This window comes from Tenrec ecaudatus, chromosome 13 (assembly GCF_050624435.1).
Source record: "Tenrec ecaudatus isolate mTenEca1 chromosome 13, mTenEca1.hap1, whole genome shotgun sequence".
NCBI classification, from domain to species: domain Eukaryota; kingdom Metazoa; phylum Chordata; class Mammalia; order Afrosoricida; family Tenrecidae; genus Tenrec; species Tenrec ecaudatus.
Window position 1 is genome coordinate 13,584,424 of NC_134542.1, and position 15,944 is coordinate 13,600,367.

The 15,944-nt window shown below is 41.1% G+C and overlaps 1 protein-coding gene across 1 annotated transcript; it reads left to right on the forward strand.

The window, feature by feature from the left end:
* Nucleotides 1-1,476: 1,476 nt before the first annotated feature.
* On the forward strand, nt 1,477-12,163 carry CCDC195 (coiled-coil domain containing 195). The gene is made up of 3 exons (XM_075530208.1): nt 1,477-1,738; nt 7,571-7,799; nt 12,040-12,163. Exons 1-3 carry the CDS (start codon nt 1,477-1,479, stop codon nt 12,161-12,163), a joined length of 615 nt encoding a protein of 204 aa, XP_075386323.1.
* Nucleotides 12,164-15,944: the final 3,781 nt, after the last annotated feature.

Genomic DNA, 15,944 nt, shown 5'->3' on the forward strand with positions numbered 1-15,944 from the left:
TCTAGTCTACCTGGACTTACACGGCAGTATAACTCAAAATAATCAGTCACCATAACATTCTGAGCTGACCTTCCTGCCTTGATTTTAACTAGCCCAGAAGGTCTTCTCAGTAGCCCCTGTTTTATTGGACAACTTAATTTTTATTTTGTATTTTACACGCCAATGACACTCTGGGAGAACTATTACTGAAAGAACTTCTCTGCAGGCATTCACCAATTGCAGAGACATGTTTACATACGGTTTATTTAGAATAAATGTGTGCAGGATCAGCAGGAACCTTAGTTGCTATTTATTTGCTCTCGTATACCTGGCTTCCATAGCTCCTCCGGTGCCGGGTACATCAATAGCTGCTGAACTTTTTGTTGATGGATAGTTTTAGTAGATAAATCCTTGAGCTTGAAAACATAAAATATATCTGAAGGAACTTAAATTAATTATACTTCCTAAAACACACATTTCGTCCCATCTCAGAACAATCATTTAATGTTCTTTGGACTAGCTGCAAAAAATAAATATATCTAGAAATAGAAAAAAATAAATGAACATTATTTTTTCTAATTAACCTGTTGTAAAAGGCTATTTATGCTCAAACACTAAAAGACTTTCTAAAAAGATCCCGCTATCAAACAGTATGCTTTTTAAGATTTGTCCTTTTCCTTCTTTCCTTCCAAACAAACAAACAAACAAACCTCTTCACAAAATAGGGTAGTGGAAGCTGTAATTGCTGCCTGTCATTCTCATTCAAGATGAATGTTCAACAGGTATCTTCTTATATTCCTTAAAAATCTCTTTAAAGTGTTTTCCAAACAGCAACAAATATAGATATTCCTAAACAGCAACAGATATACATATTCCTGCTAAATAATTACATGTAACATTGGCCATATTTTGAGGACTTTAGTTATTAAATGATCTTAATGGAGTTCATAAAACACTCTGAAGTAATGGTGGCTCTTTCCTAAAAAAATAGAAGACACAATTAGTAATTTACCCTGAAAATATGGAATGATGGCATTTTTCAAGACACGGAGCAGGTTTTGAGGCATCAGCAGAAGTGATGACAGTGAAGCCAACACTTCTCCCTGGCGGAAGAGCAACAGAAGAACGGCTGAGGTGCTGGGTGATGGTGAGTTCATGGCAGAAACAAAAAACTCTTCCCCTCCCTGGAAAATCCTGACGTGTTCTCTTCTTCAGACACAAAGCCATATTGGAGACCTGTGGATGGATATGAAATGAAAGACGCTACTGACGGCTTTGTTCTGAAAAACAAAACCCAGAATGAATTAGTCATGGCAATCCCTGAGGTCCCTTGACAGTCTAATTGCCGATGTGCTGAAAGATGGCAGGTATCTAAATAACAGATATTGTCCGAGACTATTTAAAGTCAGGATTCACTGGGCCCGTGCATTTGGTTCATGATCAAAACTTGACCTGGTGCTCTCAGTGGGACAAACCAGAGAGGCCTGGGTTAAGACCATGGAGGCCAATAGCCAACTCTTGGGAGTTATCCAGGAAATGCAGGCAGAGATCAATAAACTGGAGCAAGAGAATGAAGCCCTCCGGATGAAACTGACTTCACGCGCTCAAGGACCGCTGGGCTTGGGTGAAGAATCAGCAGCTGAAAGGGAAGAGGAAGCCACAGATGTTGCTGACCCAGAAGCAGCCCAGGCACCATCTTTAGCGGCGCAAGCTGGTAGGGTTTCCGCCAACTCAGCAAAAGCTCCTGGAGAACACCAAGGTACAGATTACCCATTGCTCTTCTGGACTGTGCCCACTTTTGCAACTATTCCCTACAGACTGGGTTTATTGTGCTTGTAACATCGCTGTATAATTTGAGGTTACTCTCAGTTGCTGTCTAGTGAGTCCCCATCTCATGGTGACCTTGGGGGTCACAGCAGCAAGCTCTGCCTACTTCTATAGCGTTTCCATGATCAGTCATGTATGGGCTAGTTGTGATCCAGAGTTTGCACTGGTTGATATTTAGAAATAAGTAGACATTTCTTCTTTGCTAATCTGCCTTAATCTAGAAGCTTCACTGAAACCTGTTCCGCATCCTAGCCACACCCAAGAGGACACTAGCAAATGAGTTGCATTAGCTGGCAATAGAGGCTAGTGTCCTGCCTGGGAGACAAGAATTCTTGTCGTCATGAGTGGTGAGGCATTGCATGCCTTCATGAATGCTAAGGAATTTCCTGTTTTGTCTCCTGGTCATTTTCTTTAAACCCCTAGGTACAAAAAGTTTTTGCTCTTCAAGCAACATATTTTAGCCACAATCCCTTTCTAGATCTGGCATGATAAGAATAGAAGATGTGGGACAGTCAATCCCATCCAAAACAATGCATTTTCCCCTTGACTTCACATATTCAAGTGCTGCATAGGAGAACAATGAATGTGTGTTTGCAAAAGAGCTAGCTCTGGAAATGTGTACTATAGTAAATATAATTAAAAGCACAACTATCCATATCAGATGACTCTGCTTCCTAATGAATTATCAGTTTTTTCTATTTAACAGAGTTAGTTATTAAGCATCTTCAACCTTTAATTTCTTCTAGAAATAGGAATAATCACTATAGAGTCTATAGCTGTTTACTCCCTGGCTCAAATGCACTAACAGGATGGATTCTTAGGGTAGCACTCAGAAAGCATGCACAAATAGCAAATTAATCCATATGGGTGTTTTACAAGCAGTTTAAACACCATAGGTCAATGTATTTCTAGCTGTTTCAATCTGTTCTCCATATTAAACTTTAAGACACAGAGTCATTATTTGTCATACTCTATAAATAAAATCTCTCATCTTTTATGGGAAAGGGCTGTTGACTGTGTCGCTACCATCACATCCCCTCCAACTCCTGAAGGGCCTAGTTATGATTTCTGAGGTAACAAATCTTAATGGGGGCATATGGTCTCATCTTTCTCCCTCGGAGTTGCTGGTACCAGTGCCAGCCTTGAAGTCGGCTGCTTATTACCTAACCCACTGCCCCACCAGAGCTTCTTGTATGTACAACAAGAGTCGTCAAAGAGTTAGTGGGGAAATTCCAAGATCTTGTAAACCCAATTTCTCATACAACTTTTGAAGGCACCTCGTATACACTGTCCTCTGAATGTAGACAGTCTCTAATGGATGCTTGTCGGATAAGGTTGTGGGAGTCTCTGTAACAGTATATGTGCCTTTGGACGTTATGTAAATCGAGCCAGGACTTTCAGCAATATTCCCGAGCAACATTGCCCTAAGAGTTTATTTATTGCAAAGAAGATAAAAACCAAAGGTGTACACACACACACACACACACACAACTATTCACAGTGAAGCACCCAGTCTTGCGAGATTTCTGATTCACTTGATCTGTAGATCCCTGACTGACAAATAAACTGCATTTGGAAGGGATTTTTTAAGTTGTGCTGATGAAACCGTGATGCTTCCTTTTTCATGTTCTTCTCGTGTCCTTTTTGTAAAAATGAAAGAATGCAAATTATTCAGGGCCCAGGGAGATGAATGGGGCCCGTTTGCTAACCATCAAAATCGAAGAAAACTCTCACACAAGAACACTCTGAGTTGTGTTCTCCGGGTGTAGTGGGTTAAACATTGGGCTGCTTCCCACAAGGCCAGAAGTTTAAAGCCACCAGCTGCTCCAAGGGAGGAAGATCAAGCTTTCTACTCTTGGAAAGATTGACAGCATCGGAAACTCACATGGACCATTCTACCCTGTCAATTCGGCTCGCTATAAATTGGAATCGACTTGCTGACAGTAATTAAGTTTAATGCTGTCCGCATGATGATTTATTTTGGTTACATTTCCTTACCAGTCAACAGAAAGGGGGAGTTGTAATATGAAACTTATTACCAACTATCATAATTCAGTGTTTTTAGGTAGCTCTATTTGTTGTCAAAATAGCCAAAGTTGGTGTATAAATATGAATTGTTAAATCTCTCAAATAGATTTTAATTTAAAATACCAGCAAGGTCCACCATGAAATTTAATCATAAAATTCTTCCAAATGGTAAACAAGGCCAGGCAGCATCCACTTTTTGAGACAGCCATTAACTTAGCCTCCGGCTGTGTCCACAGAAGTGGGTAATGCCTGTAAACAGGAAATAATGGGTGTGACCATCTGGGGACTTTAGAGAAACAAATCCACAGAAATTCATGTGTAGAAGAGAGAGTGTTTTCACAAAACACACACAATGATGCCAACTTCAGGAGGAAAGCCGAATCAGTGAACTTGTAAGCATTTCAGGACTAGCAGGGGTCTCCACACGGCTGCTCCAGCACCCAGGGCTGTACCAGGGGAGATCCATGCAGGGATGTCTTGCAGGGATGTCTTGCAGGAAGTGAGCCTTGTCTGCTGAAGCAGGGTACTGGCTAAGGCAGTTGCACCCTGGTCCGACCATCACAAAACAAGAGACCCAAGAACTAGAAAAGTAAGGCTCACTGAGCCATTTATCTCTCCGCCCTTCAATTAACCCCACATGTGTTTATCGGTCAGGTTGGCACAATAAACTTTAAGTATCTCAATTGGGCTTCTGGTACTTTTAAACCAAGAGTATAATGCAGGGCTTTGTTTTATACCTTGGCCGCAACAATGGTCCAAACTTAGCCACAGTTATGAGAATGATGCCAGACCAGGCAGCGGTGTTGTCGCTGTTGTTTCTCTGTTGTACGAAGGTCTCTGCGATTCAGAATTGACTCTGACAGCTAGCAGGAACCAGGAGGTCATTAATAGCATCACTGTGACTAGATAAAGGAAAGCTCCAAGGCTTAATTATCCAGTAAAAGAAAGCCAGTCATGTCAAGTGTTATTAACCCATTGGTAAGTAAAAACTAGATTCTTAAGCGGCATTTAAATGAAGCACCAGGTCATAGGTGTAAGACAGGAAGTGGTTGCAGTAGAATTGATTCCTACTCACGGTGACACCGTAGGACAGAGAAGACCTGCCCCCACAGGGCTTCCAAGGGGGTCAATCTCTGCAGAAGCAGAATGCCATCTTTCGCTCACCGAGAGGCTAGTGGCTTCAGTCACACTGATGTTTCACTTAGTGGCTGAGCGCTCAACCAATAAGCTATCAGACCCTGTTGAAACAAGAAAAGGCTCTCTAAAATCAGACATCATAAGGTTTTATCCACGAAGAATGAAAGAAAAGTGGAATTTATCGGAATGCCTTTAATGAACAGCAACTGAACAGGATCCCATCCAGGAAGTATGGACATCACTTTCTCTGTCTGTCCCACTCACAGGCCTACTCAGCTCTCTTCACTCGTTCAAGGCCTCCCTCTAATGACTGCCGCAGGAAAAGCAGAACTCATTGTCCTTCCAGAAGTGTCTCTCATGCCCAACTCTAGCTATCATTTTTAATTCCAAATCATAAAGAGAGAATATACTTCAAAAGCTGGGTTTTGAGTCAAGACCCATCAACAGGGACTGGCTATAAATGGCTTGCTCACTGATCTTGTTGGGTGTGATCAAGTTGAGAGATGATGCCATCTCTCAACCTTATGTCCGACAGAACAGAACACATTCCGTCCTGTTTCATCTTCACCATAGGTACTATGTTTGTGTCCATTGTTGCAGTCACTAAGTCAACCCATCCACCTTCTTGAGAGCCTTCCTTATTTTCACGATGGTGTATGTTACCAGGTATGATGTCCTCCTGTGGGCGCTGGTTCCTCGTGATAGCATGTCTTCAGTACGTGAGATGAAGTATAACTGTCCTTGCTTCTAAGGAGCATTCTAGCATTAGAATGAGCTTTAGATGGGATTTTTTTCATGAACATTTTGAACCCACCTTCTTGGTGTGCGTATGAGTATTTTATTTTATTACATTTTTTAAGATCATTTTATGGGGGCTCTTACAGCTGTTATAACAATGTATACATCAATTGTATCAAGCATATTGGTACATATGTTACCATCATCATCTTCTAAACATTTACTATCAGCTCCTCTTTTTACCCTTCCTCCCTTCTCCCAGCCTCATGACCCCTTGACAATTTTTAATTATTATCATTTACACTGATTGCTGTCTCCCTTACACCGCAGTTTCTTCCCCACTCCTCCTCCCACCTTCTGCCTACCCTCCTGGTATCACTACTCCTATTTCTGTTCCTGAGGGGTTTATCTGACCTGAATTCCGTGTGTCTGGAGCTCTTATCTGTATCTGTGTACGTGCTCCGACCTAGCCGTCAGTGAAAGGAGGATTGTGGTCATGATGGGGGAGGGGATGGGGCGGAAGCCTCAGGAACCGGAGCAATATTGTGTGTTTCATCAGTGCTATACTTCACCCAGGTTGTCCCATCCATTCCTTGCGACCCTTCTGGGAGGGTTGTTGTGTACAGATGGGTTTTGCGTCTCTGCTCTGGCCCCTCTCGTTCTCGACAAAATTGTTTTTTTGTTTGTTTATTTGTTTTGGATCTTCTGCTCAAGTCCTCCCTCAACGCAAGAAAACTTTGTTCTAACAATCAGGCATTCTGTGATGCTCATCCTCCCAACAGAGTCACTGAAGACAAAATGGATGCATAGCAAATGTGAAGAAAGCTGACGGTACCCGGCTACCAAAAGATATAGCATGTGGGGTCTTAAAGGCTTGATGATAAACAAGCGGGCATGTAGCAGAGAAGCAACAAACCAGGTGAAAGAAGCACACCAGCCTGTGCAATCATGAGGTGTCTACAGGATCAGGTAACAGGCATCAGAAGACCCAAACCAAACGAACAAAAAAGCCATATTGTTCAGTAGGAGGGGGCCTGGAGCAGAGACCCATCTGTAGACAACGAGACATCCCCTCACAGAATGGTCACAAGGAAGGGATGAGTCAACCAGGGCACAGTATAGCTTTGATAAACATACAATATTCCTCTGGTTCCTTGAGACTTCCTCACTCCCACCTCCATGCCCCCACTAGCATAAACCCAATCTTGCCTTTCACTGTGCACTAAACTACAGCATGTAACTGGTACAGATAAGAGCTTACAACATACGAAATCCAGTCAGATAAATCCCTGAGGAACAAAAATGGGAGTAGCCATACCAGGAGATTAGGGGGAAGGTGGAGATAGAGCAGAGGAAGGGGAACTGATCACAATGATCTACACATAACCACAACTCCCCGTAAGGAGGGGAACAACAGAAACCATGGGGGAAGGGAGACAGCAGTCTGCGTATGATATGAAATTAATAGTGGTTTATAAGTTATCAAGAGGTCACAAGGGTAGGAGGGGGAGGGAGAGAAAAAAGAGCCTTAAAACCAAGGGCTCAAATAGAAAATAAATGTTTTGAAAATAATTATGGCAACATATGTACAAATATGCTTGATGTAATTGATGTATGTATTGCATTACCATATCCTCCTCTGTTCAAATAATGCCAGGTACTTTGTTGGCACTCAATTAATATTTATAAAATAAATTTTAAAATGGGTGTTTTGAGTGAAACACATTAATAAAATCAGTAGGGGGTTAGGGTTTGGTTTTGTTTTTATATGTTTTTTGGTGTAGTTCAGTTAGCATGATTTCCCATTTGGGGACATCACTAAGGGTAGAAATATTTAACTGTATTTTTTTTTCCTGTACAGAAAATGTTATGATTGTGAGACGTTATTCCATTTCCTTGTGTGTCCATTCACTTGCTGCAATGGATCCCTGGAAAGCTGACAGAAGATATCAAGCTACTGGAATTCTAGCAGACCAAGATATGGCTACATCAGTAACCAGTTCTTCAGGCAAACATCAGGACAGTGAAGAGAAGATGTTTATAGAAGATTCCAGTCAAAGAGTTTTTCCCAAACATGTATTTGGATGCAGGTAATGGACAAGATACATCAGGGTAATCTGCCAGTGAGATACAGGTAATGGACTGTGGAAAAGTGGGAACCAGAAGGAGCGTGCATGGAGACGAATTCTCTCCGCTCATATTTTCAGGAGTCTTGGAGGTCGAGACTCATGGAGGGAGACCTTCCTGTTCGTGGTTCAGAGATCCCAGTCACAGTCTCCCAAGTAAAAGTTGTTCCCCACGATGTCCCCCCACAATAATGCCAATTTTAAGGCGCTGCTGGAAAGTACATGGTTGCCACTCTATCTGTTTGAAGGTCAACTTCTTGATGGCTATCTGCCTGAAGGTTATCTGCCATCAAAGGCAATCCAACCATCTAACCCCAAGTCCGGCCCACTCCCTTCTAATGAGGATTATAGATTGTTCCCCTGGAGAAGAGCTAAGAGACACTTAAGGACAAGCCAGCTCAGAGATGACCAAGGTCAGGCTGCTATCTTAATTCTAGAACCCTTCCATCTTGTTACATATGTACCTTCCTGTCACATGCATGCCTCTAGCACCTCCCCTTCCTATCACGTGTATACCCATAGCTCCTCCCCCTCCTGTTACGTGTATGCCTCTAATACAACTCCTTCCTATTATGTGTGAGTGACGTGGCTTGCACGCCTGATAGTATGTAAGCTTGTGAGAGAATACACGTCTCTCCCACTCTGGTTCCCATCACCATGGGACAGGTGAGCACTTGAATGTTTTCTCTGTCATTTCTTTAATTTTCCCATCAATTACACACAACTACCCCCTAGGACTTGTTCAGATATGGAGCCTGGTGCCCCACAATATACAATATGCATTAAAGTAGAGGGGCAGCAAAGGAGAGGAAGTCCCTCAGGGGATGAACGGACACCATGGGTGCGACAATGGGCTGGAGCATGGGCATGATTGTGAGGATGGTGAATGATGAGGTGAGGTGTGTCCTACTGCTGAACAGAGGTGCTGTGGATTGGGACGGACTCGGTGACACCTAACAACAACAGCACAAGGATGCCAGTGCATGGTATGATGATTACAAAGATATTGCCTTGGCTTTTCAAGGTCTTAGCTAGTATCAGGCTCAAAGCAAGATAACATGGTAAGCAAAAAGAATTCCCATCTCACTTACATGCATTTTGGGAAACCAAAAGAGACAAATTTAAGTGATATCAAATGGCACTGTCTAACACAGGCTCTAAGAAGTCGAAAACTTAATTATCTTCATCATTTTTACAAATATTGATGATCGTGCTGTGAAGTTGGCAAATAATAATACAATGTTCAGCAAGGGATGAGAGCCTGTGCTCAAGTCACTCGTGGAATGATGAAGCAGAGCTAGCCCGGCCCTTGCAAATGAAGTACAGCTAGCCCAGCCATTGCAACAATGTGGATCTCAGAGCTAGGAGCTAGTTAATTAAGGAGTTCACCACAGGATTCCTCGTAGAGAAAGAATGGGTTCTTACATATTTAAAAAGAGGATACTTTAAAAATATCCTGAAGGGCTGAGAGACAAAAATGGTAACCAAACAGCACTATAAAAATACATGAATTGGTATTCCAGGAGTTGAGAGCAAAGGAATCAGGAAATTTGAGAAAAAATTTAGGGAGATCTTGGGTATTTACTAATAAGTTCATCCAATTCTCCCAATCATATGTGGATTAAAAGGCTCCTTCAAAAGAAGATTTACTAATATCCCCTCTCTGTGCTGGAGCTTGGCCTTGTCTGTGATACACGCTAATATCCCCTCTCTGTGCCGGAGCTTGGCCTTGTCTGTGATACACGCTAATATCCCCTCTCTGTGCCGGAGCTTGGCCTTGTCTGTGATACACGCTAATATCCCCTCTCTGTGCCGGAGCTTGGCCTTGTCTGTGATACACGCTAATATCCCCTCTCTGTGCCGGAGCTTGGCCTTGTCTGTGATACACGCTAATATCCCCTCTCTGTGCTGGAGCTTGGCCTTGTCTGTGATACACGCTAATATCCCCTCTCTGTGCCGGAGCTTGGCCTTGTCTGTGATACACGCTAATATCCCCTCTCTGTGCCGGAGCTTGGCCTTAGCTGAGATATATGTCACATGGTCCCTTCTAATTCACAGGTAGGTCCTGCCTCTTCAGCAAAACATGTCCACACAGTTAGAAGCAGGAAAATCGAGAAAAATTGTCAATTTCTTGGTTAGTTTATGACAGGGAAGAGAAAGTGGCTGCTCAGAGACTAGGGGAGCCATCACGTTCCTCAGTGGTGGAGAACAAGATCTAGAGAGAGCTATACATATTAGACCTGCAGATGTTTTCAGAAATATTGATAAGTGAACTTCCCGCAGGTTCTGGAATAAGAGCCTTGAGCCAGTTTTATTTGAATTCTAGAAGATAGGATGAAAATTGTGCTTCATTTTTAGAAAGATCAATGATAGAAATAGGGTGATTAACCTGATTCAGGAATATTAGCCTGTTTCTTCCGGGCAAAAACCACAACGCTGGCAGAGCATCCTGGGCAGAGCAAACACGGGATGAAGATGAGGGATGATTCTGACTTTGGGGATGGCCAGGAGTGAAGTGAATGAAGGTGCACTCATGGGCAGGACCCATCATAAGGCCTGCCAGAAAGACCTCAGGAGCATGTGCGCTTTGTTTTGAAATTTGGGGGTAGCTTGAAGAAAATAATGAAATACATAACTATTCAGAAACAAATATTACAAATACCCATTTGTGCTCTGCAAGAGGTGTGTTTTGTATAATTTTTATGTATAAAGAAGAAATAGCCCGTCAGAATCAGCTCAATGGCAGTGAGTTTGTGTTTTGGTGTCAGGGAAAGGGCTGACATACTTCTCTCCTTCTGTCTTTCCTGAAACCAAGTATCATCTTGAATTTGGTTTTCATACTTTCATCCTAAGTTTTTTTATTTGCATTAAATGTGTCCATTTATTCAACAATGATATCCGTGTGCACACTGTACCAGGCAAAGTTGTAGGCGCTAACAATACAGCAAAGAACAAAACCGTTGAAAACAGCTGCTTACATTGTACCTATGTTATAATCACTAAGGATGAACATATATGGTGTGTTGTTTGAGCTAAGTCCTGAGAGGAAAATAAAGCACTAGAAGACAAAAGTTGATTGCTAGTAGGCAAAGTTTTATTGAAATTATCTGATGGCTTGGTCAGACAGTCTCTCCCCATGTGGATGTAGAAGGAAGAGAGAGAGTCCTGAGTTGTCTGTAGGGAAACCAGTCCAGACCCTGAGAAGAAGACATGCCAAAGACCTGGGTGTGCTGAAGGAAGACAAAGAAAGCTACTGTCCTTGGAATTGAGCGAGAAAAAACAGAAAAAGCAATAAGATTTAAGGACCCAAAGCCTTCCACCTCCTACCCTGATGCCGAATCCATTCTACATCAATCAAGACACTTTGCATCCTCTTGGTCATGATATCTGGAAGACAGCAATGGTTCAACCAACGGTCAGAGATCCCTATTTGTGCCCCGTTACAAGGAGAGGTAAACCAACAGAAAGTGGACATTATTGAATATTATTAATCTCACAAATAAAATGTTGCTGAAGATAATTAAAAAAGAATAGCACCAGTATGTGAATCTGAGCTGCCAGAATTTCAACTGGATTCATAAGATGACATAAAACAAGAGCTATCATTGCTACAGGAAAATGGATCTTGGCTAAAAGCAAGGAATGATAGAAAGAGGTTTATCTGTATTTCATTTATTATGCCAAAGCATCCAACAGTGTAGCTCATAACAAACTGTGAAAAGCATTGCAAAGAGTAGGATTTCCAGAGCACTTCATCGTGCTCATATAAGCCCTGCGCCTAGAACAGTCCTTCAGAGAGGACAAGGGATCACTGCTGTTCAGGAAAGGCATGCATCCAAGTTGCAGCCTCCGATCACACTTAGTCAATGTAAATGATGAGCATAGGTTCCGAGACGCTAGATTATGAAGAAGAATGGGACAGGAGAATTGGAGAAAAACTCATTAACATTTGAAATATGCAAATGACAATATGCATATGCAAACATATGCTAACTTTATAATGAATTTCTAATGACTCATTAGCATGCTTGGAAGTAAGAAGGTGACTTCAGAAAGTTCATGGAAAAACAGAATTAACCCAGAATGGAATTTTCCATTAACTTTTTGTTCTCTCCATCTTAGGTAACTAGCAAAAAAAAATTGCAAATGTTTTATGTAAAGAATCACTAAAATGTTCTATTTTTCCCTTATTCTGTTCTTCTAGGGATAAGATAAAAACAGTCAGTTTTGTGTTGCCCAAGGACATGCCTGCATATTCCATGAATCCAAAGTCTCTGAAATGCTCACCAAATCTGACCACACACCAGCTGAGTACCATTCTGGAATAGGAAGTGTGATTCTCAATTTACAGCAATGCTGAGATGTAGCTGAGTCAGTGTCTGCCCTGAAAAGTGCTCTGGCCAGATGCCCATTAAGACAAAGAAAATCGTTGGTTGCAAGTCACTGGACTCTTTGGGGCAAAAGAAAGGGGGCTATTATTTTTGTTGTTGCTGAATATGAAAGACTGACCTGTTTGCCCATGACTACTGTGATTTGCCAGGATGAACACCTAAATATGATTCACGCCAAGCTTTCAGTTTCTGCATTATGCCATCAGGAAATGCTGGTGTTCACAATGTAGGTTTCACTTTCCAGTTGAATCTAGAAAAGGCTTTAGAAATAAATTCGGTGTTTGATTAAAAAAAGCATTAGCATAAGAGTGACTCTTTCTAGTAGATGTCATGTTGACATTTCACTGATACTACCTCTCTTGTGTCCCAGAAGTGTGTGCACAAACACAATAGACTCTGATCGCATACGCAATGGGCTCCAAGGAACCACGGGAATTCCACATGTGCAAGTCTGGATGGACTAGAGAAACATCGTCAAGAAACATCGTCAAGAATGGCACTTTAATATCTTTCTTGAAGTTTAGTGTAAAAATGATTACATGAACATTTGAATAGACTCAATTCTTCAATGGTGTACACAATGCTCAGAGCAAAATGATCTACTCATTTGGGGGATTATCAATTAAATTCCAAATGGCTTTCAGGCACCAATTCTTTGTTTTGGTCTGTTTTTAAGACACCTCCCCCCCATTTTTAAGACTATCTAGCTGAAAATGGTGCCCACGTGGGTTGCCCAACTTCTAAGAAAGTCAGAGACAAAACCGAAATATTTACAATATCAGGCCAAATGTTTGACAATAACATATAAGACTGCAAATGATAAGTATAGTGAGGCATTTATTTATATCTTAATAACACCAGTAGTAGTGTTGTGGGGTCAAATAAATTTCAGCAACTATAATGGCTTGAAATATAGAAGAGCTGGGCTAAAGAGAAATGAAAGTCAGTTTCCTTCATGGCAGCCCCGAGTGGACTTCTCAGTCTATCTTTAAAGGCAAAAAACTCATTTCTAGGGACTCAAGCAAGTGTGAACAGAAGCAGAAAGCAAAATCAATGGGTTTATTGTAACTTCAACAAGTGCAAGTGAGCACTGCAAGGTAAGGGTATTATCAAATTAGAAACAATAATAAAATTGATTTTAACAAGATTAATTACACCATTCAGATTACAACATCAAAAGGAACGATACTGAACAATAATCAAAAGAAATGATATATTGAAGTATAGTCTAAACTAATTATAATGTCCTGAACCTGGGAACATGAGAGTACACTCTAAAATTAATCACCAGCAAAGATTTTCCCAAAAGGGGAGGGGGAGCTAGCAGGTCAACTAGCAATCAGTTCTCTGAGATGGGAGCGGGGAGCAGGCAAGTCATCTAGCAGTTGACAAAAATGGAGTTTCTTTTGCTAATCTGCCGCAGTAGCTATATTCTGCAAAAATCTCAGGATGTGTATGAACAAAGGCATGAATACAGACATCTATATTTCAATTCATCTATGAAAAGGCAAAACCATATCTCTAGATTCTTCATAAGAAATAGAAAGTCCGTTTAGGTTACATGACATCTTTGACTTATCCGGAGCACCAGCCTCTTCTGAGACCATATAGTTTTGGGTAAATCTAATCTACCCTCCATGTGGAAGCCAGATTTCAAAGAATGAATTGGATTTTCAAACAAATAATAAACATTTTTCCTAAAGACAAGAAATCTAACTTTTTGTTCATATTAATCAACTAGTTTTCATCAGAAGGGTGAAGTTTTGGTGATATCAAATAATGAGTTCTTTAGCCATTGTTCTTATCTATCTCGTATAATAAATTGTTAAAATTAGGATAAATGAACACACTATTTGGCAGATACCTTTTTTTCATCTAAGTGTGAACTTCTAATTACAACAAGAAAATCACAATGACTTTATAATATACTGCAAAACGCTATTGGAATAGCTTGATTTTTTGTTCTTTTTCTTTTTTTATCATTTTATTGGGGGCTCATACAACTCCTATCACAACCCATCCATCCATCCATTGTGTCAAGCACTTTTGTACATTTGTTGCCCTCATTATTCTCAAGACATTTTCTTTCTACTTGAGCCCTTGGTATCAGCTTCCCCAACAAAAGGTAGTGGGACAGAGACTCCTGCTGCTCTCTGAGGAAAATGAGGGTATTCAGCCATAAGATGAATCAGGTGATGTCAGTTGCTTATCAGCTAGTGTTTTCCTCTGCAAGATGATGTTCACTCTTTTCTGAAGTGCCTAATTTTGATAAACCAACATAAAAGCCTAAACAAAAGAAATTCCAGCCCACTTTTCTTGAAGTTTACAATAGCAAGTGTGTGGTCGTTACATAATCTGTTGTCAATTTGAGACTTAGGAGTGAAGGGGTGGAGTTTATCCTATCAATCAGGTCACAGCATGATGACCTCATTTGGAGGCACTAAGGAGATAAATAGCTCACTGGAAGCAGGACACACGCTCATTCCCTGAGAGACATTCCTGGAGAGAACACACATGGAGCTAAGCTAGAGCCCTGGAGCTGAAGGAGCCACATGGAGACCCCTGTCAGTGCTAAGATGTTTCCATTGTCACTGGATCCACAAAACTTTCTAACCATCGGCCTGTGACCATCTGCATTCAGCATCATTGCATGTATTTTGTGAGTCTGAAGAGGAATTTATAGATTGGTACTGGTCATATGGACTAATATTGGACTTATGGACTTAATCTGGACTGGGCTGGGATATTTTCTCAATATTCAATTTCACTTGTATATAAAGCTCTTTCTCATACACGTATGAGTCCCTATGTGTTTGTTCTCTAGCCTACCCAGACGAACACAAAGTGTAATTGTGTCTAATGGCACAATGATGGCATACTTCCAAGTTGTATTAACAAACCATGCCTCCCCTGACCAAAATATATTGCAGCCAAATCTCATTACAAAACAGAACCATCTTTTTCATAATCCTGGGTTCATAACTAAGTGTCCCAGTTCTCCAGCATGCACCCCACAGGTGAGCTTTGGGGTATATTAGTTTGATTTCTTGTTGCTGTTGAAACAAGTCTCCTAAACTTCTGACCATTTTTCTCTTTCCCAAGTTCAGTATGTGATCAAAGGCCTAATGCAACTACTTAGTGCTACTTAAAATCGGCAGCCTTTCTTTCTTGATAATGTCTGTTCAATTCCTAAAACAGGAGCAAATGTGAAAGAAACCTGCTCCAAATGAAACTAGAAATGACAAAACGTCTGGATTTCTGCTCATGAAAATAACCTCTTTAATCGCATATTAAAATATGCCAGAACATGTTAAACATTTGCTAAAATGAATGAAAACACTTCATGTTCTAATATCTGAGTCATAGAATTCAATAAACTTCTGATCCTTGGCATGTGCTATTCAGTTCACACACCTATTTCCACTTCGCTGGTAAGAAGGGAGATTGTGCCCATCTTTAAGGGAGACTAACTCCTTTTCAGCTGAGGATGGATCCCTAGGACAGGACTCATTCCTGTGGTTTGATGCCGTTGCTACCGTCTTCTCTGATCCCTAGGATGCCCTTAACCCTGACCCTATTTAGGGTGCTTCTTGCCTTGCCCTTATTTTCAGTGTGATTTTTAAAGAAGGGAATTTTCAGGCTCAGGGGTGTGGGGAGCAGGGGCTCTCACCTCTCTTACAAGGTAATTCATTTTATAATATAGCTTATAATATTTAAT